At 33.4% G+C, this 23,896-nt stretch overlaps 2 protein-coding genes and 1 non-coding gene across 3 annotated transcripts in view; all 3 read right to left on the bottom strand.

Moving 5' to 3' along the window:
- The window catches only part of LOC145307163 (uncharacterized), a 29,021-nt gene extending 9,742 nt beyond the window's left edge, over nt 1–19,279 (bottom strand). Inside the window, exons 1-10 of the mRNA XM_080149516.1 lie at nt 19,185–19,279; nt 17,355–17,435; nt 16,837–16,944; nt 15,043–15,118; nt 13,821–13,950; nt 10,265–10,310; nt 9,685–9,753; nt 3,515–3,574; nt 2,450–2,574; nt 1,124–1,188 (exon numbers count right to left, since the gene is read on the bottom strand). Of these exons, the coding sequence (XP_080005642.1) occupies nt 1,124–1,188; nt 2,450–2,574; nt 3,515–3,574; nt 9,685–9,753; nt 10,265–10,310; nt 13,821–13,950; nt 15,043–15,118; nt 16,837–16,844 (579 nt within the window). The 5' untranslated portion in view covers nt 16,845–16,944; nt 17,355–17,435; nt 19,185–19,279. The remainder of the gene's footprint in view (nt 1–1,123; nt 1,189–2,449; nt 2,575–3,514; nt 3,575–9,684; nt 9,754–10,264; nt 10,311–13,820; nt 13,951–15,042; nt 15,119–16,836; nt 16,945–17,354; nt 17,436–19,184) is intronic.
- On the bottom strand, nt 6,688–6,891 carry LOC145308056 (small nucleolar RNA U3). The gene has a single exon (XR_013875889.1). It is a non-coding gene; the product is annotated as a small nucleolar RNA U3 (small nucleolar RNA).
- Nucleotides 19,280–20,365: 1,086 nt separating the features above from the next.
- LOC145307541 (uncharacterized) overlaps nt 20,366–23,896 on the bottom strand; it is a 50,918-nt gene continuing 47,387 nt past the window's right edge. Inside the window, exons 22-26 of the mRNA XM_080149999.1 lie at nt 23,216–23,256; nt 21,979–22,023; nt 21,581–21,669; nt 20,938–21,082; nt 20,366–20,528 (exon numbers count right to left, since the gene is read on the bottom strand). Coding sequence (XP_080006125.1) covers nt 20,366–20,528; nt 20,938–21,082; nt 21,581–21,669; nt 21,979–22,023; nt 23,216–23,256 — 483 coding nt within the window. The remainder of the gene's footprint in view (nt 20,529–20,937; nt 21,083–21,580; nt 21,670–21,978; nt 22,024–23,215; nt 23,257–23,896) is intronic.

Genomic DNA, 23,896 nt, shown 5'->3' with positions numbered 1-23,896 from the left:
AAAACTTTGGGTACCAGAGTAATAATAAAACTTTGGGAATCAGGAGAAATAATAAAACATGGGTACCAGAGTAATAATAAAACTTTGAGTATCAGAGTAATAATAAAACTTTGGGTACCAGAGTAATAATAAAACATGGGTACCAGAGTAATAATAAAACATGGGTACCAGGAGTAATAATAAAACTTTGGGTACCAGTAGTAATAATAAAACATGGGTACCAGAGTAATAATAAAACTATGAGTACCAGGAGCAATAATAAAACTTTGGTTACCAGAGTAATAATAAAACTTTGGGTACCAGAGTAATAATAAAACTTTGAGTACCAGGAGTAATAATAAAACTTTGGGTACCAGGAGTAATAATAAAACTTTGGGTACCAGGAGTAATGATAAAACTTTGGGTACCAGGAGTAATAATAAAACTTTGGGTACGAGAGTAATAATAAAACTTTGGGTACCAGAGTAATAATAAAACTTTGAGTACCAGAGTAATAATAAAACTTTGGTTACCAGAGTAATAATAAAACTTTGGATACCAGTGTAATTCTAATTCCCCCCCTTCCAATATTTATCTCTATATTTTGTGTCACCGTGTTAGGCAATTCAGGAGTAATAATAAAACATTGGGTACCTCTGAAACTTGTGGCGCTGTGTGAGGAAATCAAAAAGTAATGATAAAACTTTGGGTACCAGTGTACCAGAGTAATGATAAAACTTTGGGTACCAGTGTACCAGAGTAATGATAAAACTTTGGGTACCAGTGTACCAGAGTAATGATAAAACTTTGGGTACCAGTGTACCAGAGTAATGATAAAACTTTGGGTACCAGTGTACCAGAGTAATGATAAAACTTTGGGTACCAGAGTAATAATAAAACTTTGGTTACCAGAGTAATAATAAAACTTTGGGTACCAGAGTAATGATAAAACTTTGGGTACCAGAGTAATAATAAAACTTTGGTTACCAGAGTAATAATAAAACTTTGGGTACCAGAGTAATAATAAAACTTTGGGTACCAGAGTAATAATAAAACTTTGGGTACCAGAGTAATAATAAAACTTTGAGTACCAGAGTAATAATAAAACTTTGGGTACCAAGAATAATAATAAAACTTTGGGTACCTCTGAAATTTGAGTCACCATGTGAGGAAAGCCAGGAGTAATAATCCAACCAAAATCTTGAGGACCTAAAAATAATAATACACAAGTTAGTCAGGGATCTAAAGGGATAAGACAATTGCCGATAAATTGATGTACATCCCTAATAATGATACACAAAATTACCCATTCTGTAGATTAAATTAGTAGTTTAAACGTTTGTACACTCAACTTAATAAATCAACCAATCATAGCTCAGTAAAAGTCCCCAAAGTTGAAACGAATAAGAAAAAGTTATAATAAAACTTTGGGGACTAGTTTTATAAACAGCACATTGGCCCCCCTCTGAGTTATTTCTCAAAAAAAAAGAATGACAACAAAGCTCTGACACTCTACAAACTAATAATGTTCATTTGTCCTACCGTGTCAGAGCTTCGCTTTTATGGATATTATCATCCTTGTTTCATCAATAATTTGAGATTTCAATGTTTACACAAAAATCTCCCAAAAAGGATAGAAAAAAATCTGTTAATTTTTGGTCGATAATTTTTTAAAATCTTAAAGCAAAGATGGAGAATTTTAACCAATAATAAATGATAGTTTTTTTGGCAGGGATCTAAAGGGATAAGACAATGGCCGATATATTGATGTACATCCCCAATGATGATACACAAAATAACACCTATTGATGATTACGATAAGTGGTTACGTTTGGACACTCTAATGAAACAACAAAATAAGAAAACGTTATTCTAAAACTTTGGGGACTAGTGTAATAAACAGCCCTATTTCCCCTTCCCCCATGTTTTTTTTAATATCTCACAAAGGGTTTCTCCTTTACTTCCCTTTTACCTTGAAACAGCTTATAGTGTCTAATAATAAATGACGTCATACAACACAAATGACCAATGATAGGTCAGTGTACATTGTAACTGACCAATGGTAAAATGTATAATGGCCTATCATTGGTCATTTGTATTGTATGAAGTTATTTTTTACTAGGCACTATAGGTCAGAGAGAGAGGGGAGATTGGACTGTTTATTACACTAGTCCCCAAAGTTTTATAATAATATTTTCTTATTCGTTGGCCTAAAAACTTTTGGGACTCATAAAGTTGAATGTTTAACCGTCTCAGCTACTAATTTTAATGAACAAAAAGGGTAGTTTTGTGTATCATCATTGGAGATGTACAACAATCAATCGGCCATTGTCTTATCCTTTTAGATCCCCGAGTTTAATAGTTATTTATCGCTACGTATTACAGACAGTTTTCCGCGGATATTATGCGGATAGTATAGCGGAGAACCGGTTCTAATCCAACGGATAATAATCGGATTGGAATCTTTTACCTGGAATATTTATTTGCTCGGTGGCTTCATCCAGGTATATTACTTGGCTGCTACATGGGATAGAATCAGTTTCTTGGCTCCCATTTGAGATAATATTTCTTTCTTGGCAAATCGAATCTGGATATCTATAAGCAAAGATTTATTTAAAAATAAAATGATTATCATTATAATAATATAACAGAATGTTTTTCTGTCAGTTTGTACAAAAGGATCTCGCTAACCGCTGAACCGTTATGGTTCTACTTTACAGGGTAGCTTCTCATAGGTCCCGGGAAGGTTTGAAACTAATTAAAACTATTTTCGGGGAGGGTTCCATCACCCTCCCAAGAGAAATCACTCACACACATACACACAGACACACTTACACATAAATACACATACACATACACACGCACACACACACACAATAATTCTTCAAATAACAATAAGCTGCCAATCTTACCTGTATCTTCCATCATAGGGTGCCAGTTTATAAAACTTTGGGTACCAGTTTTTAAAACTTTGGGTACCAGTTTATAAAGCTTTGGGTACCAGTATATAAAACTTTGGGCACCAGTTTATAAAACTTTGGGTACCAGTTTATTAAACTTTGGGTACAAATTTATAAAACTTTGGGTACCAGTTTATAAAACATTGGGTACCAGTTTATAAAACTTTGTGTACCATTTTATAAAACTTTGGGTACCAGTTTATAAAACTTTGTGTACCATTTTATAAAACTTTGGGTACCAGTTTATAAAACTTTGGGCACCAGTTTATAAAACTTTGGGTACCAGTTTATAAAACATTGGGTACCAGTTTATAAAATTTTGGGTAACAATTTATAAAACTTTGGGTACCAGTTTATAAAACTTTGGGTACCAGTTTCTAAAGTCTTACCTCTATCTACCATCAAAAGAACCTTGGGTACCAGTTTATAAAATTTTGGGTACCAGTTTATAAAATCTTACCTGTATCTGCCATCGTAAGAGCTTTGGGAACCAGTTTATAAAACTTTGGGTACAAATTTATAAAACTTTGGGTACTAGTTTATAAAACTTTGGGTACCAGTTTATAAAATGTTACCTGTATCTGCCATCATAGGAGCAGGATGCCCAATCACGTTGCCCAGATTCGCATAAAATTCTTAATTAACAAGAATGATATTAAAATAACAAGTATGACAACATCCATAAAAGCGAAGCTCTGAATTAGGACAAACGAACATTAACACTTGTAGACTATCATAATTTGCTGTTAAAACATCCATAAAAGCAAAGCTCTGAAAAAAGGTAGGAGAAATGGACATTAACACTTGTATAAAAAATCAGATAAATCGGATGATTATATCCCATTTAAAATTGTTGTTAAAAAGTTAAAAATGAACATGTTTAAAATGGACGTAAGGACATGCTGGTAACTAACGATAATAGAGTTGCTATGATGCCCGTCTTAGACGGACGGACCAATCCTAATATAGAAAAGCTTCGCTTTACGAAAATAGTTTATAGATCAAAAGCCAATCTACTATTGAATTGTAAAAAAAATACAGAAAAGATTATACATCTGATTTTTGGAATAATTATGCGTAGGACAAGGTACAATTTTATTAGCGAAGCAACCCTATAATTAAAGGCTAAAAATGAAAGTATGGCCTTATGAAGTATCTTATATTCACGCAATTTTTCAACTTTATATACAATTTTGTCTAGATTTACAAATTAATATATTCTTCTTATTAAGTTCGGATAATTCCTTCTGATTTACTTTTAAGGATGTTGTCATCCTTGTTAGTTTATTATTGCATTGGCATGTGAAAATATTGATTGATCATAACTTAATATACCAGGGCTCGGCAGCTGCGCACCAGCCGCGAATAAGCCTCAAATTAAACCTGTTTCAATTTTGTTTAAAGAGGGATTGTAATATTTGGGTCAGTTTCCAGCTGTGATTCTTGCTGTGATTCTCTACAATTAATGCACGTCGGTCTGTCTTTTAAATTTATTTATGTGAAATCATTAGTCCATTACAATGCAATGTAGCATACTTTCTGCACTACGTACTCTATAATTTACTAGCGGCTACGCCCCTAGAGGCCTCTAGTGGCAATTTGAATGTTTTTTTTTATTTAAAATATCTAATTAGAGAAATAATTGGTTTATGTTTCGTTTAAGTCTCTTTTTCGGGAGGGGTAATTTTTTCTAGGGGCGATTTCTCTTGGGAGGGTGGTGGTACCCTCCCCCAAAATAGTTATAAACCTTCCCGGGACCTATGAAAATCTACCCTGTTAAGGAGAACCCGATCGGTTCAGCGTTTAGCAAGATCCTTCGGTACAAACACACAGACAAACACATAGACATCCTGTTACTTTAGTATAAGGATATGCGTCTGTCCGTTAACATTATGAAATTAATTCTATTCAGAGAAAAATACAAATGTGAAGAAAAATAACTACAAAAAATCGTCACAGCTTTTTGAAATGAATTGGTAATTGTTTTTCTCGTATTCATTCGAATCCGGTGGATAGGAACCGGTTCTCATCCATACGAAAAAAACTATGTCTAGCATCGTATTATATCCAGTTTTCTACGAATATAGAAATGTACAATCATAAGATTAAAACCATTTTTTTAGCCGGTGCCTCCGGCACCTCAGGGCTAAAAAAACTAGTTTTAATCTTATAATTGTACATTCTATATCCGCGGAAAGCCGTTTATAATACGATACGAGAAATAACTATTACTTCCCGCTTATTACTTAGAGTTGAAACCCTAGAGGGGGTGTATCATCCAACCCCCTTTATTATGCTAAGGGGGGATGATACACTCCATTAATTCTGTAAACTTTCCTTCTGTTGGATGTTATCAACCTTGTTTAATCCAATAATTAGACAATTAATCAGTAATCCATAAAATATGACATAATGAATAAAACAAAGAGAACGGGATGGTAACATCCATAAGTAGCGAAGAGAAAATGATCTATTGAGTATGTCATAAGAAAAACTTAAGTAAAATAAATCACGAAAACTTACAAAAAATGTATAATGGTCTTTTGAAGCATTAATCTAATAATAAAAAAGTGAAAATCTAGAAATCGATCAAGCACCAATTGCAAGTATTAAAAAAACTTGGTGAAAATAGGTAAAATGTTGACTTAATTAGTCCCTAAAAATTCCAGCCATTTATCTTGAACAGGAGTCAAGAAAATTACGAAAACTTGAAAAACTAGGAATCGATCTAGCACCCCAACCTCAATAAAAATATGTAGAGTGTAAACTTATTCAATTCCTGAAAATGTCATCCGTATATCTTTAATAAGGTTTGATAAAATCATGAAAACTTTAAAAAACCCAGGAATTGATTAGAACTATTAGTATACCAATCTTAATGGAACGTGGTGAAAATATGAATTTATTTAACTTCTGAAAATTTCAGTCGTCTGTCTTGAAAAGAAGTTGAGAAAATTACAAAAACGTAAAAATCTAGAAATCAATCTAGCACGCCAATTAACAGACAGATGGACAAAACAATGTATAGATTAGATGAGCATATGTCATAGGAATCTTCACTAAAAGTTTCAGCAGTCTATGTTTAATATGGGCCAAGAAAATCAAATTTCCACATAGCGTTACGGACTGACTGACGGACGGACAGACAAAGTGAATTATATTAACGGTTGATAACATTCATAAGTATAGCAAAGCTCATAAAGATACAAGGCACAAGGAACAGCTGAGCCAGGGTTCTAAAGGGATGAGACAATGGCCGATAAATTGATATACAATACATCCCCAATGATGACACAAAAAAATTAACCCTTTTGTAGATTACAATTATTGGTTGAAACGTTTGGACCTTCATCTTAATGAACCATCCAATCTAATTCAATTAAGGTCCCCAAAGTTTTAAGGCCAACGAATGACAATCATTATTATAAAACTTTGGGTACTAGTTTAATTAACAGCCCAATATCCCCTCCCTCCTTAATGATCGAAATTTTTTTCAGAGTAGTAGTTGCTTGTTCATAAAAGTCAATGCCGAAATTCGTGATTTTTCTTATCAGTGCCTGGAATGGCACAGAAACCCTCTTAATTTGAAATAATTTTTAAAAAAGATGGGTAGGGGGTGAGCATTTTCATAGGTTAAGTCACATTGAAGCCCCACAGGGTTATCAACGACAATCCCCTTGTGCATATACAATGGAGGAGATTAATTTATCATAAGGCGTATGAACAATCATACTTTAGAAAAGAATATACCACTCAGCCGATGTCTAAGTCCATCTAGGTTGTCAGCTAGTGACTTCCAAGCGATCATCGATAAGTTGACAGAATTAACTACCAACGCCTTCTCACGCTCAGGACTAAACTTTCAGCTCATCATCATGGATTAGCTATTTTAAAGTTTCGAAAAGAAACAAAGGATATATACTACAGAAATAATTCTGTGAAGTATAATCTTGCTAAATAAAGCTTCATTTTGAATACTTTTAGATGCATTTTTGAATTGATTGCTACTTTAAATAGAAAAGTAATAAAACTAAAATTTTTGAGGCTTTTTAGGGTTTAATATAATAATTAAATATTTTCTAAGGTAAAAATAAAATAGAAAATTATATTTTAGATCCATTAAACAAATAATTTTTTATAAACCGAGCCATCTAGCAGCACAGTTACTAACTATATTTTTCCCGTAAAATTTGTGCCTGTGTTAGCTTAACATTCTTTAGGCTTCAGATTGTAGACGGCAAAAGTTTAACCATAACTAATCAACTATTAGTTTTTTTTAAAATTTAGTTTAAATCAATTAATTTTGCATTATATTTTTTTAAACATTTGTTTTTTTTTATAATTTCGACCCGTTCTAAAATATATGATTTCTGCTTTTCAGAAAAGATTCATTTTAGGCAAAATCATTTCTACATTTGAAATGGAAATCTATTTGTTAGAAAATAATTTTAACAACAACTTACAGTTAGTAAAGCAATGTTTCGTAATGATAACCCAATTTCTTCATTATATTATGTATTATCATTTTATAATATAAACAATAAATTTTGTTTAAATAAGAATCATTTAGAGTGTTGAAAAAAAGGGGGACGGGGCACAATACTTCTTTTTAAGATTTATATCCCTAATTTGAATTTTTCTCAAAATTTGATGCACATAAAATTAATGTAAAGCTAATATGACAAAAGTACCACGTTAATTTAAAAACTGTATCGTTTATTTTCCGTCGTCTCGCTACAATGTTGTACACATTTTCTATCCCCTCGTTCCTCTCTCTCTCCCTTCCGATCTCCTTCCTTCCCCTATTTATATCTCTTTACCTTCTTCCCCCAATTACAAAGTTCTGCTCCTACCACGTGTTTGTTAGCAGTCACATAGTAAAGAATTATAAAAAAAAAGGATGACAACGTCCATAAAAACGAAGCTCTGAAACGATATGACAGACGAACATTAACTTTTGTTGAGTGTCAGAACTAATATACAAAATCTGAAAATATAAGGTTTGACAAAATTATACGTAAATTTGTTGCAAAACTTCTTAAATACAGAATTCTGTTTAAGGACATACTGACATTTTTAATACTTGATTATAGAGATGCTTTCCTCATGATATTGTACCTTATTGTAATAGGAATCAGTAATCAAAAAATCAGATCAATCGGATGATTTTATCACATAAAAAATTGTTATGAAAAAGGAAAAAATTAAACATGTTTAAAATGGACGTACGGACATTCTGGTAACGATTATAGAGTTGCTACGCTTTCTAAATCGTACCTAACTACTACAGAAATGACCATGCAAAGTTTGAAATCGATAGGACAATTCTAACATGCCTACATTAATGAATAAAAGCTAACGGAAGGACCGACCCTAATTATAGAAAAGCTTCGCTTATAAAAAGTTAAAATCAATATTTTAAAATAGACGTTCGGACATTCTGGATATAGATTATAGAGATGCTACGCTTTCTAAATTGTACCCAACTATTAAAGAAATTATCATACAAGGTTTAAAATCGATAGAACAATTGTAACATGTCTAAATTAGCGAAAAGAGCTAACCATTACGGGCGGACCGACCCTAATTATAGAAAAGCTTTGCTTATAAAACATCCTTATAATAAAGTCTGTTTGTTTGTGTGTTTGTATGTTTGTACCGAAGGATCTTGCTAACCACTGAACCGATCAATTTCTCCTTTACAGGGTAGCTTCTTAAGGGTCTTGAGAAGATCTATAACTATTTTTGGGTATCACCAACCTCCCATGAGAAATGGCCCCAACAAAAAAAATCCACCCCCCCCCATTTTTATATTTGATTTTTTTACTGGAATTAAAACTCTCCCCCCCCAAATTTTTTTTCTTTTTATTAAATCTAGAATAAAAAATTGGGTTATCAAATTCAACTTCCCCCTCATTACGTGCCCTTAGAGGCCTCTAGGGGCGTAATTAAAGCATTGACTGTAGGACAAACGAACATCAACATTAATGATCAATTATAAAGCAAGACCTTCTTCTGAATATGATATTTTAATTTAGTTCATCTCTGAACCAAATCTTGGTTTGCTTTGATTGCTCGACCTTTTTCTAGAAGCCCTAACCGTGCAATATAATGAGTTGCACCTGGGTTTGGGCCAAGGCATCCCCCCCCCCCCCCTACTCTAACTATTGATGTTGAGCACCTGACATAGCAGCAGTTGGAACCACTTTTACGTAATTATATACTATTTGCCTTATGGTTCCAAGAATCATCATTCAAAAATTCATTTAATAGTATATTAATCATGTAAAAGATGTTTAAAATGCAAGAAAATTTGAAAAATGTTAGAATTTCAGAAAAAGGTCATGCAATCAAAGAGTTGGTTTTTCTGCCTTTTGCAGAAAACCAACCCTTTTATTCTACAACCTTTATCTGGAAGTAGGGATGGGCCAGATACTTTTTTTGGCCGGATACCAGATATCTGGCTGATTTCTATGTCGGATTTCCGATAATCGGCCAGATATCTGTCCAATACCGGATATCCGGCAAATTACCTGATATCCGGCCGTATAACCACATTTCCGGCAAATTACCGGATATCCAGCCAGATTACCGGATATCCGGCATTATAAATAAGCCGGCTATCCCGTATCCGGATAGTTTTAATATCCTGCCAGATATCGAAAATGGCCGGATATCCGGCTGGATATTTGGTCAAACCGGATAATTTGCCCAACACTATCTGGAAGTCTTAAATTTAACTTACTCTATTGGTTTGTTTACTTCAGCATCTCTTGTAGGTATGACAGGTCTCCAGTTTACAAACTCTTTTTCTCTATACAGGATACTATATTCACTAGTTAAAGGGAATATGAAGTATTTTTCTCATTTTTACTCATAAATAAAAGGGATATTTGTTTGATAATATACTCATTAATTAAAGAGATTGAGATTTTGAAGGTGTTTTTCTCAGCTTTAATTAAAGGGACAGTGAAGCATTTTTCTCATTTAAGATACTGAATTATTAAAGGGGCTGTGAATTAGTTTATTTTTCATTTACGCTAATAAATAAAAGGAATTTTAAAGCATTTTTCTTATTTTCCCTCAAAAATTAAAGGGATTGTGTAGCATTTTCTTATCTGTTCTCATAAATTAAAGGGATTATGTAGTATTTTTCATTATGCTCTCAAAATTAAAGTGATTGTGAAATTATAAAATTGATAGGACAATTCTATCAGTTAACAATTAGTAGATTGACATACAGACTGATCAATAAAAAATGGAACTGAGCTTTAAATGATGAAAATTGAAATTAGTAAACATATTCTTGTTTATAGTGAATAAACCTAAAGGTTGATGGTTTTTTATCATCACCAGTAATTGCTCGACCTCCTATCAAAAACAAAGATAATTACATCAGGAAATTTTTTTCCTCCAGTACAAATTAAAAGTTGAATAAAATTAACTGAAGGGTTATGTAAACAAAGCTATTTAAAGGCCTTGAATTTTGTCAAAGTATCCTGAATGATGTCTTTTTGTAATATTTTATTATTTGGATCATGGAAAGAAAACAAAGTCATTCCTAATTAGGACAGAAGTCACTGGAAATTGGTCTAAGGAAGGCTACTTAAAATAGCTACAAAAAATAGCAAATTCTTGCAAAACAAAGCAAATTCTTGCAAAACATAGCATTTCTGTCCTTCACATAGCAAATTCTTTCAAAACATAGCAAATTCTTTCAAAACATAGCAAATTCTTGCAAAACATAGCATTTCTGTCCTTCACATAGCAAATTCTTGCAAAACATAGCATTTCTGTCCTTCACATAGCAAATTCTTGCAAAACATAGCAAATTCTTGCAAAACATAACAAATTCTTGCAAAACATAGCATTTCTGTCCTTCACATAGCAAATTCTTGCAAACATAGCAAATTCTTGCAAAACATAGCAAATTCTTGGAAAACTTAGCATTTCTGTCCTTAACATAGCAAAATATTGCAAAACATAGCTTTTTGGTCCTTCACATAGCAAAATCTCACAAAACATAGGTTTTCCTGACCTTTTTCTAACAGGAGATCAGAACTAAATCAGAACACACATAACAAGAGTTTTTACTTAGTACATTCAGATTATCAATTATGCATTTAACTCTGCATAAATTATGATAATTTATTATTATTACCCCCCCCCAAATTTAAAATTTACCCCTGCCAACAGATTTCATAGGGGGTAATTACCCCCCCCCCTCCCCAATCAAATTTTACTCTGCATAAATTATGATAAATTATGCTGAGTACTGTTTGAACTTCTATCTAACAGGATATGAGAACTTAATCAGAACACACATAACAAGAGTGTTTACATAGTACATTCAGATTAACAATTATTCAATTGCAGCTAGGCCCCTTTTCAGTCCATCATATGACATGGGAAGGAGGTTGAGGAGCATTTTATGTAGCCTAGATTCCCATGAATGCATTGCCACTTTTCTTGTTAAGCATCATAGCTGCTAAACAGTCTGGAGTTAGGCCCCTTTTCTGTCCACCACATGACATGAGAATGAGGTTGAGGAGCATTTTTTTTAGCCTAGAATCCCAAGTATGCAATTCCACTTTTCCTACAGTGCACCATAGCTGGTCTCTTTTGTGTCACATGATGGAAACAAAAGAGGCCAGCTATGATGCCTTTTAGGGAAAAGTGGCATTGCATTCTTGGGAATTTAGGCTGCATAAAATGCTCCTCAACCTCTTCCCATGTCATATGATGGACTGAAAAGGGGCCTAGCTGCAATTGAATAATTGTTAATCTGAATGTACTATGTAAACACTCATGTTATGTGTGTTCTGATTAAGTTCTCATATCCTGTTAGATAGAAGTTCAAACAGTACATTTTACTCAGCATAAATTATCATAATTTATGCAGAGTAAAATTTGATTGGGGGGGGGGGGGGGGTAATTACCCCGTATGAAATCTGTTGGCAGGGGTAAATTTTAAATGGGGGTGGGGTAATAATAATAAATTATCATAATTTATGCAGAGTTAAATGCATAATTGATAATCTGAATGTACTATGTAAAAACTCTTGTTATGTGTGTTCTGATTTAGTTCTGATGTCCTGTTAGAAAAAGGTCAAGAAAACCTATGTTTTGTGAGATTTTGCTATGTGAAGGACCAAAGAGCTATGTTTTGCAATATTTTGCTATGTTAAGGACAGAAATGCTAAGTTTTCCAAGAATTTGCTATGTTTTACAAGAATTTGCTATGTTTTGCAAGAATTTGCTATGTTTTGCAAGAATTTGCTATGTTTTGCAAGAATTTGCTATGTTAAGGACAGAAATGCTATGTCTTGCAAGAATTTGCTATGTGAAAGACAGAAATGCTATGTTTTGCAAGAATTTGCTATGTTTTGCAAGAATTTGCTATGTTTTGCAAGAATTTGCTATGTTTTGCAAGAATTTGCTATGTTTTGCAAGAATTAACTATGTGAAGGACAGAAATGCTATGTTTTGCAAGATATGTTTTGCAAGAATTAGCTATGTGAAGGACAGAAATGCTATGTTTTGCAAGAATTTGCTATGTTTTGCAAGAATTTGCTATGTTTTGCAAGAATTTGCTATGTTTTGCAAGAATTTGCTATGTTTTGCAAGAATTTGCTATGTTTTGCAAGAATTTGCTATGTTTTGCAAGAATTTGCTATGTTTTGCAAGAATTTGCTATGTTTTGCAAGAATTTGCTATGTTTTGCAAGAATTTGCTATGTTTTGAAAGAATTTGCTATGTGAAGGACAGAAATGCTATGTTTTGCAAGAATTTGCTATGTGAAGGACAGAAATGCTATGTTTTGCAAGAATTTGCTATGTTTTGCAAGAATTTGCTATGTGAAGGACAGAAAAGCTAAGTTTTGCAAGAATTTGCTATGTTTTGCAAGAATTTGCTATGTGAAGGACAGAAATGCTATGTTTTGCAAGAATTTGCTATGTGAAGGACCAAAATGCTAGGTTTTGTGTGGTGAAGGGAGGCTACTTATGTCCTCCATCTTGCAAAATCTTTGTTAAGGGAGACAAGTTATACCCTTCATCTAACAAATTCTCACATAAGAGAAGCTACTTATGTCCTTCCTAGGAAGATGACTTCTGTCCTAATTAAGGAATGACTTTGTTTTCTTTCCATGATCCTATTATTCTACATGACATAATTCAGGATTTTTTTGTTTTTTTTTTACAAGAACTTTAAAGAGCTTCTATGTAAACATAAAACTATGTAGAAAAATTTATCAAAGATTATATTTGGATTTATATTATCATATGTAGTCAATATAGATCATATTGTATCATAGCCTAAATTATTATATTACATTTTCAGCATTTAAGAAACTACAAAGTTAGGTGTTTATTATAGGTATATGGGTTATTTTTTATGCATACCAATAGAATGGTCATAAACTCTACTTTTTAGAAATATCTGTATCATATTTGTGCTATTTGTAGTTTAGGAGCTACACTAAAGATTAAAAAGTTTTAAGTCAGTTAGAACCTTTACCATGTAGCTCTTAAACTATACATAGCACAAGAATTTTTCTTATATATTCAAAACCTAGAGTTTATGATTATTCTAAGGGTATTCATAACATTATTCTACTATTATGTTGAACAAGGGATCTAAGGGATAAAACACTGGCTGATAAATTGATGTACACCCCCAATGATGATAAACAAAATTACCCCTTCTGTAGATCAAAATTAGTGGTTGAAACATTTGGACACTTAATATATAAAAAACTAACCAATCAAAATTTAAAATAGTCCCCAAAGTTGTTAAGCCAACAAATAAGAAAACAAATTATACAACTTTGGGGACTAATGTAACAAACAGCCCAAAGTCCCATCCCTCCCTGATTTTTACCTGCATTTATAGGACCAACACAATGAGTGGGGGGAATACATGTTGGTAAATGAGTTGTATTTAAATATCCATCCTCACCACATGATGTCAATATGTGCCTTCTATTACTCCTGGTGTCAACTACATACCCCTAAAATGCAATGTTCAATATTAGTGGCATCAATTACCTCATACAGGCGGGAATGCTGCCAATGAAACTCAAATGCTAGGTCCAACAACCAAGGTTTAACAACATGGGGAGCCAAATTTCTCCTTTTCTGTCCAAACACCCAGGGTATTAGGTTAGGTTACACCCATCAGACTACCAATCCTTTGATTGCACTGTCCTAACTGTTTCCCCTGCTCTTACAATCTATGTAGCACACCTAACAATAGCAGTAGTATGTATTTGTATTTATCACCTCTCCGATGACAAGCAAATTCGTGTTGAGCCACGGTTGCGGGGTATTAGAATTAGATAGTGGAGTGCCACAAAGTAGCATATTAGAGTTAGATAGTGGAGTTCCACAAGGTAGCATATTAGAGTTAGATTGTGGAGTTCCACAAGGTAGCATATTAGAGTTAGAAAGGGGAGTGCCACAAGGTAGCATATTAGAGTTAGATAGTGGAGTTCCACAAGGTAGCATATTAGTTAGATAGTGGAGTTCCACAAGGTAGCATATTAGAGTTAGATAGTGGAGTGCCAAAAGGTAGCATATTAGAGTTAGATAGTGGAGTGAAACAAGGTAGCTTATTAGAGTTATATAGTGGAGTACCACAAGGTAGCATATTAGAGTTAGATAGTGGAGTGCCACAAGGTAGCATATTAGTTAGATAGTGGAGTTCCACAAGGTAGCATATTAGAGTTAGATAGTGGAGTGCCACAAGGTAGCATATTAGAGTTAGATAGTGGAGTTCCACAAGGTAGCATATTAGAGTTAGATAGTGGAGTACCACAAGGTAGCATATTAGAGTTAGATAGTGGAATGCCACAAGGTAGCATATTAGAGTTAGAGAATGGAGTGCCACAAGGTAGCATATTAGAGTTAGATAATGGAGTGCCACAAGGTAGCATATTAGAGTTAGATAGTGGAATGCCACAAGGTAGCATATTAGAGTTAGATAGTGGAGTGCCACAAGGTAGCATATTGGTTGCTATTAGAGTTAGACAGTGGAGTACCACAAGGTAGCACATTAGAGTTAGATAGTGGAGTGCCACAAGGTAGCATATTAGTCTACTTACCTTTGCACATTTATAAAGTAGGCGGCCATCTTGTTTTAACTCAGGATCCAAATATCCATGGATATAAACAGATCCTGGACAATAGATATAATCAGCTAGATACATACTCTCTAAATAATCCAATAGAAAAACAGTGAAAAATTTCTCCAGTCATGTATTATGAAGTATATGATAAAACATATATAATTAGTCTATAGTTATCTTTCGAAAAATTATATCATAGACAAATGTCATTGCTCTTATTGTTGGAATAAACCATATATAACAAAAAATAAACAAAGGTGTTTGTCTGTTTGAATCCATTTTTAAGTTTGACGGATTACTTGGCCAGTTTGAGCATCTACATCAATGTTCTAAACCCTGAACAAACATATTATGCAAATCTGAATTTTCAAAATAGCAGCTTTATCATTCATTTAGGATGATTTTACAATAAATATGAAATGTAGATGCCTCTTTTGGTTACAAAATTCCACTGTTATTTTTTGATTAATCAGCACCAATAAAGCACAAGATCTCAAAAACAGCATTTGGGGGTAATACTGGTGAACAAATATATTATGCAAATCCAAAACAAAGCAACAAAAAAAAGGTTTTTTGGCACTTTTCTCCTCTTTTAAAGATTGATTATGATAAAATAATATTTTTTAAAGGGATTTATGCATTAATTATTATGAAATATAGCAGAGGGTAGAAATTAATGATTTTTCTAAATAAGAAATGATTGAAAAAAATAAATTCGATCCCTATCACTTTAGAGGACAGCTGCTGACCCCCAGTCTTATGGATGAACCTAAATACGTGTTAAAGATAAAAATTACCCTGAAAATTATACAAAAATGTTTTTTTATGTGTTAAAAAAATTCATTTTAAAATCTTGATTTTGAGGATGATGACCTTTCAGATGCTCCTGTTGGTGGTGATGGTGAGCCAAATGTTATCTAAGTACATGCCCATTACAACAACTTGTCTATTAACCTATGTACCATTTTTTGTAGTCATAGCAGCCTTTAATGGAGCCTTTTGACAAGAAATATAACCATCTTCTAAAAACTACAGTATTCATCTTATGAATTAAAGTAAATAAAATTGCAATTCTTTTCTTTTTTAATAATGCTGGGCTGGAGGATGCTATAACTACAAAAATTGGATCATAGTTTAATATATAAGTTGTCATCATGGACATGCACTTTGATAACATTTGGCTCACCATCACCACCAATAGGGGCATCTTAAAGGTCATCATCCTCAAAATCAAGATTTTAAAATAGATTTTTTCAACACACCAAAAAACATTTTTGTATAATTTTCAGGGTAATTTTTATCTTTAACATGTATATTTAGGTTCATCCATAAGACTGGGGGTCAGCAGCTGTCCTCTAAAGTGATAGGGATCGAATTTATTTTTTTCAATCATTTCTTATTTAGAAAAATCATTAATTTCTACCCTCTGCTATATTTCATAATAATTAATGCATAAATCCCTTTAAAAATATTATTTTATCATAATCAATCTTTAAAAGAGGAGAAAAGTGCCAAAAAACCTTTTTTTTGTTGCTTTGTTTTGGATTTGCATAATATATTTGTTCACCAGTATTACCCCCAAATGTTGTTTTTGAGATCTTGTGCTTTATTGGTGCTGACTAATTAAAAAATAACAGTGGAATTTTGTAACCAAAAGAGGCATCTACATTTCATATTTATTGTAAAATCATTCTAAATGAATAATAAAGCTGCTATTTTGAAAATTCAGTATTGCATAATATGTTTGTTCGGGGTTTATATCTATTTCCTTGGCACATGTGTTCAATAATATTGTCAGGAGTCTCATGGTCATCATGTTGTTCAAGTTTCTTGTGTAGGATGCTTGGGATACGTTGTCTCCCCCCCAGGAGTTCATTCCTTCCAACAATAGTCGATTACGTGACACCCAGGGAGGGACGGGACATTGGGCTGTTTATTACACAAGTCCCCAAAGTTTTATAATAACGTTTTCTTATATGTTGCCAACTTTGGAGACTTTAGTAAATTTTGATTGAATGGTTCATTAAGTTGAGTGTCCAAATGTTTCAACCACTTATTTTGACAGACAAACAGACAGACAGACAAATAGACAGACAAACAGACAGACAGCAGAACAGACAGACAGACAAACAGACAAACTAACAGACAGACAGACAGATCGCCCCTAAGAATTAAATTGAAGGGGTAATTTTATGTATCATCATTGGGGATGTACATCAATTTATCGGCCGTTGTCTTATCCCTTTAAATATATGATGGGGGGAGGGTGTCATGAAACCAACAATTGCCTGGACTCAATCTGACTTCTGGTGTTTTCAAGGCTTTGTTCTGGGATCACTGGGATACGTTGTCGGACCAGAAGATCATTTCTGGGATGAACAGTAATAAAACGCCGATCTAGAAGTCGTACACGTGGTCATACTCAATGTTGGAAGGGTGACAAAATTTCAGATCTCAGTTTTCGCGATTTGATATACTTATTTTCTCTAGGGTTGGGCCGGATATCCGGCAATATAATATTTTATATTTTACAACAAAAATTTCTGCTTTTTAAATTATAAATGGATGTAATTTTTTTTCTCGTATTCATTCGAATCCGGTGGACAGGAACCGGTTCTCATCCATACGAAAAAACTATGTCTAGCATCGTATTATATCCAGCTTTCTACGAATATAGAAATGTACAATCATAAGATTAAAACTAGTTTTTTTAGCCGGTGACTTCGTCACCTCGGGGCTAAAAAAACTAGTTTTAATCTCATAATTGTACTTTCTATATCCGCGGAAAGCCGTTTATAATACGATGCGAGAAATAACTATTATTATTGAAGCTATAAGAACAATTTTTTCTGAATATGTTTATCTTTATGTAAATTTTATATTAGAAATCTTAAAACATAAATTTGGGTGGGGGCAGCAGTTCTTGGCAGCTGCCAGCCTCAAACTGGCGGTCGGCAGGTAAACAGCAACGAATTTTATGAAATTGTAAGTCAAAAATTGCTGTCACAGGAACCGTTTAAAGATTTCTGGAGACCTGGAGGTTCAGGACTTGCAAGACTATAACTGGAACCTGAAATCGACTTGAACACCTATATTTCATATGAGGATGTACGTCTATAAAATATTTAAGTATTTGATAACATGAAATGCTTTGTTTAAGTAAAAAAAATGTTTTTACTTTTTACCTGACTGACCTTGCCAGGTTTGCTGGCATCCTGTACCCGCCAGGAAGGAGGTATTCAAAAAATTCCAACTCTCAGTCATGTGTCATACCCATATTTCGAAAGTCATTTAGTTATAGTCCTCTACCTTTTATACAGAGAAAATGCACAGGGGGGGAGGGGGCATGCGTTCAATGACACCTCCCCGCCCATCCTCCAACAGGGGATAATATTACAGATTGAGGGTAGTAATAGTTTATTAGATTAATTGCTTAGAAGAGAGATCATTTAATAGTTACATAATTTTTGGGAAGATTTATAACTATTTTGGGGGAGGGTACCACCACTCTCCCAATAGAAATCGCCCCTAGAAAAAAATACCCCCCCCAAAAAATATTGTTATTTAATTTTTCAACTAAATATAAAAATAAGGGGCGTCAGCCCTCCCTAAATTTGATTTCTTTCTTAAATCTGAAATAAAAACAAATGTTTATCAAATTCAACTCCCCCCCCCCTCAAAAGCCCCTAGAGGCCTCTAAGGGCGTATCCGCCAGTTTTATATAATAAGATGCCAGTAATTTGGCCGGTTATCCGGCAATTTGGTCGGATATCCGGTAGTTTGCCGGATATCCGGCGTTGGCCGGATATCCAGCATTTGAAATCGGCCGGATATCCGGTATCCGGCCAAAAAACTATCCGGCCCAACCCTAATTCACAAGACGTAGACTGTCAATGACGTCATAAAAATGAGGGATGAGGCAACTCGGGGCTAAAAAGCTGGTTTTATCTTATAATTGTACATTCTATATCCGCGGAAAGTCATTTATAATACGATGCGAGAAATAACTATTTTAAAATCGCGAAAACTGATATATGAAATTTGCGTAACGCATGTCCAGATTGCGTATGACTGCGTACGACTTTGAGAAACGGAATTTAATTACTGATCACCCATACCTGGACTGATGAGGGCTGGTGGTGAGTGTTGGCACAAACCTTGGCAACAAACAGTTTAGTTTCACCCCCCAGGGATATTAAGGGATAAGACAATGGTTGATAAATTCAGAGAGAGAGGGGACAATGGGCTGTTTATTACACTAGTCCCCAAACTTTTATAATAACCTTTTCTTCCGTTGAATTAACAATTTTGAGGACTTTAAATGGTTGTTTCATTAAATTGAGTGTCCAAACTTTTGAACCAGTGATTATAATCTACAAAAGTAATATTTTTGTGTATCATCATTGGGAATGTACATCAATTTATCGGCCATTGTCTTATCCCTTTAGATCCCTGTATATTAAGGGATTAGACAATGGTTGATAAATTCAGAGAGAGAAAGGGGACATTGGGAGGTTTATTACACTAGTCTCCAAAGTTTTATAATTACGTTTTTTTATTGGTTGGTTTGGTTTTACAACCTTGGAGACTTTGATTAGTACTTTCATTTAGTTACGTGTCCAAACTTTTCAACCACAAATTTTTATCTACAAAAGTGGTAATTTTGTGTATCATCATTGAAGATGTCATCAATTTATCGGCTATTGTCTTATCCCTTTAGATCCCTGTATATTAAAGGTAAAGGCTATGGTTGATAAATTGATTTTCATCCCCAATGATGTTATACAAAATAAATACTTTTATAGATTAATATCATTAATAATAAAGTTTGGAATTAAATAATAGAAATTCAATAAATGTACCCAAAGTTTTTAAATCAACGTGTATATAAATCTTTGGGTACCACTTAAATTTATAGTATAATATCCTATCCCTTAAAGTGTTACTACACAGTATAATGACAATCATTTAATACCTATATTTATGACAACTTTTACTTCACAGAAATTTAAAGACAAAGATGATTAAGGTCCCTCCCAAAGATTATGACGTCATACGATAGAATAGCCAATGAGAGGCCAGTATACACTGTAATTGACCAATGCAATGGTAAAATTTATGCTGGCATGAAGAATAAGATGAAAAGAAAAAAAAATCATGAGAGTCTTCAAGGGAATGGTCATTTAAAACTTTGGGTACCAGCATGATTTACATTCCAATGTCCCCTCCCTCCCTGGCTAAAACGTTAGCATAAATAAAGATATAAAAATTAGGCCTTTATAAAACTTTGGGTACCAGTTTATAAAACTTTGATTGCTGGTGGTAAAAATAAATTCCTAGATGGCTGGAACGGTTTCGCAGTTGACCGTTGCAAAGTTTGTTGCAGCAGTATGCTTGCTCGCAGCAGGTCTGGCGAGTCGGATGCTGGACATCTTCGCAGCAGACATGGATTCTCTTCCATTCTAAATATATAAAACTTTGGGTACGAGTTAATAAAACTTAACTTAACCTAACCTATTTTTATAGGTTTTTAAAAGCCTAACCCCTGTGGGGGGGCTTATTTGTGTATTCATATCTTAACCTAACCTGTATAGAAATACTTTATTAAATGTTTGCGACTCCTGCCTTTGTCCTCGAACCGTTAACTGTAGCGCACTCACCTGTCGCCTGAGCACTCCCTGCCACCACCTACTGGAGGTGGCTCTGTACAGGATCCTTATCTGGTCTGCTTGTCTGATATGTGAATGGACGCTTTACACCGAAATCATAAGCAGAGTATGTTTCAGGGTGCATTGAGAGGTCTAGTACCCGAAGTGACACCAAGCCTTCTTGAGTCTTAACTTTTTATTACCTGAACTCTAGCGCACTCACCTGTCACCTGAGCACTCCCTGCCACCACCTGCAGGAGCTGGCTCTGTACAGGATCTGTATCTGGTCTGTTTGCCCCTGCCACAGGATGTGCTGCAGGAGCCCCATCTACCCCAGGATGACCATCCACCATCAACTGCTGGACATTCTTCAAAAAAATATTCAAAATATAATTTTGATGGGATGAAATACTTCAACACCCAAGGATATTAGGTTAAGTAACATCCAACAGACAACCAACACTTTGATTGCAAAACGTTTCTCTGATAAGTCTGTGAATTTTCAAATAAATAAACATTTTCTGCAAAACAAATTTCTTTTCTCTTCAAAAAAGAAAAGAAAATTACAGCCATTTAAAATTTAAAAAGTAGAGATTTTTGTAGTATAATATAAAAAATTGTATTGGCGGATATACAGCCGGATATTGAAAATAGCTGGATATCCAGCCAAACCGGATATCTGGTCCAACCCTAGAATAAATAATAAATAGAATAGCTCTATTCATTTGAGACATAATTCTATTTATTATATGGGAGTTGAACAATGTACTGTAAAACTTATTAGTCCTTTTTAAGCCCACGAATGAGACGCCGTTTGTTTAAGATATATAAAACACTGCGGTCAATACAGTACTTTTGAGAATTACCATTTCTATAGCAAAGTTTAGACTCAAGAGAAGCTCCAAAACAGTCTTCACCACCAAACTGAGGAGTCGGCTCAGAACATGTTCTACTCCTAAAACAAAGTTTTAATCAGTTTGTTTTGGGTCATCTTTGTTGAAATCAATTAATTAAAAATAATGACCTTATGCGCATTTATCTTGAATTGGACCAATAGGAAGTTAGTTTAGAAACAATTGGACCAATAGGAAGACAGTTTAGAAACAATTGGACCAATAGGAAGACAGTTTAGAAACAATTGGACCAATAGGAAGACAGTTTAGAAACAATTGGACCACCTTTTTAGTTGAACATCATTGCTAATATTATGGGACTAAAACATTTGTGACTAAATCTTTTTTTTTCTTTGAAAAAATATAGTTACCTAGTTCTAGAACCAGTACCACATGTCACAGAACAAAATCCCCATCTAAAATTATATTATTATCAGTGAACTGTTGAATAAATAAATAAAAAATAGGATTGAATTACTTAGAGACCTCACTGTGCCAAAAAGCTATGTCCCATTGTGTTTTAAATTTAGTTATTTCTACTAAACTAGTGTTCATGTCCCACTGTGTTCTTTAATTAATCAATCAATCTATCAATCAATCTATTAATCAATCTTTCGATCAATCTATCGATCAATCAATCTATAAATTAAACTATTGATCAATCTATTGCTTAATCTATTGATTAATCTATCGATTAATCTATTGATCAATCTATCGATCAATCTATCTATAAATTTATTGATCATCCAATCTATTGATCATCCAATCTATTGATCAATCTATCAATCAATCTATCAATTAATCTATCAATCAATCTATCAATCAATCTATCAATCAATCTATCAATCAATCTATTGATCAATCTATTGATTTATCTATCAAATAATCTATTGATCAATCTATCAATCAATCTGTCAATCAATATATCAATTAATCTATCATTCAATCTATCAATTAATCTATCAATCAATCTATCATTCAATCTATCAATCAATCTATCAATCAATCTATCAAACAATCTATCAATCAATCTATCAATCAATCTATTGCTCTATCTATCAATCAAAGTATTGATTGATCTATCTATCAATCAATCTATTGATTGGTATATCAATCAATCTATTGATTGGTATATCAATCAATCTATTGCTCTATCTATCAATCAAAGTATTGATTGATCTATCTATCAATCAATCTATTGATTGGTATATCAATCAATCTATTGATTGGTATATCAATCAATCTATTGCTCTATCTATCAATCAATCTATTGATTGATATATCAATCAATCTATCAATCAATCTATAGATCAATCTATCAATCAATCTATCAATCAATCTATCAATCAATCTATCAATCAATCTATTAATCAATCTATCAATCAATCTATCAATCATTCTATCAATCAATCTATCAATCAATCTATCAATCATTCTATCAATCAATCTATCAATCAATCTATCAATCAATCTATCAATCAATCTATTAATCAATCTATCAATCAATCTATCAATCATTCTATCAATCAATCTATCAATCAATCTATTAATCTATCTATCAATCAATCTATCAATCAATCTATCAATCAATCTACCAATAGAACTTACCTTGTCCAAGTTCCCCAGTTTCCATCTACTGGACAAGTGTCCTTAATTATAACAAGAAATATTATGCTCAATACACCAGAGAGAGAGGGCTGTTTATTACACTAGTCCCCAAAGGTTTATAAAAACATTTTTTATTTGTTGGCTTGATAACTTTGGAGACTTGTGATTGGTTGATTGCTTTATTCTACTACTAATCTTATGCTATAGTAGGGGTAATTTTGTGTATCATCATATGGTATGGACATTAATTTACTTGCCATTGTCTTATCCCTTTAGATATCAGAATCTAAAGATTATAGTAGCATATCTTTTCTACACATCATGATGCGCGGCGCGCCAAATAAAACACGTTTGTAGCTAAGTTACTCTGTAAATAAAAGTATCTTATTAAAAGGTTAAACCTACAATCACAGAATTAGTCTAAAACCTTACCTAGGCTTATTATATTACATTTTTCTGAAGGGAGGGATTGTTGCCCCCCCGCCACCCCTATATTCTCCGAGATCTTTAGCTTCAGACAGACACACATCACTCTTCTTTGTATATCAACTAATTTCTTCACCCCTACCATCTAGGAGTTTTTTTTATTCAAATAGGTGAGAGTTTGTATAACTCTAGCCTAAAAACATACCAAGACCTTAATTTACAAATAAAATGGCTTAAATCAATCATCTAGGGACC

Source organism: Acartia tonsa, chromosome 15 (genome assembly GCF_053477335.1).
Source record: "Acartia tonsa isolate MP-2025a chromosome 15, ASM5347733v1, whole genome shotgun sequence".
In the NCBI taxonomy this organism is placed as follows: Eukaryota; Metazoa; Arthropoda; class Copepoda; order Calanoida; family Acartiidae; genus Acartia; species Acartia tonsa.
Note: the sequence above shows the minus strand (reverse complement) of the source record. Positions and strands in the feature narration are given on the sequence as shown.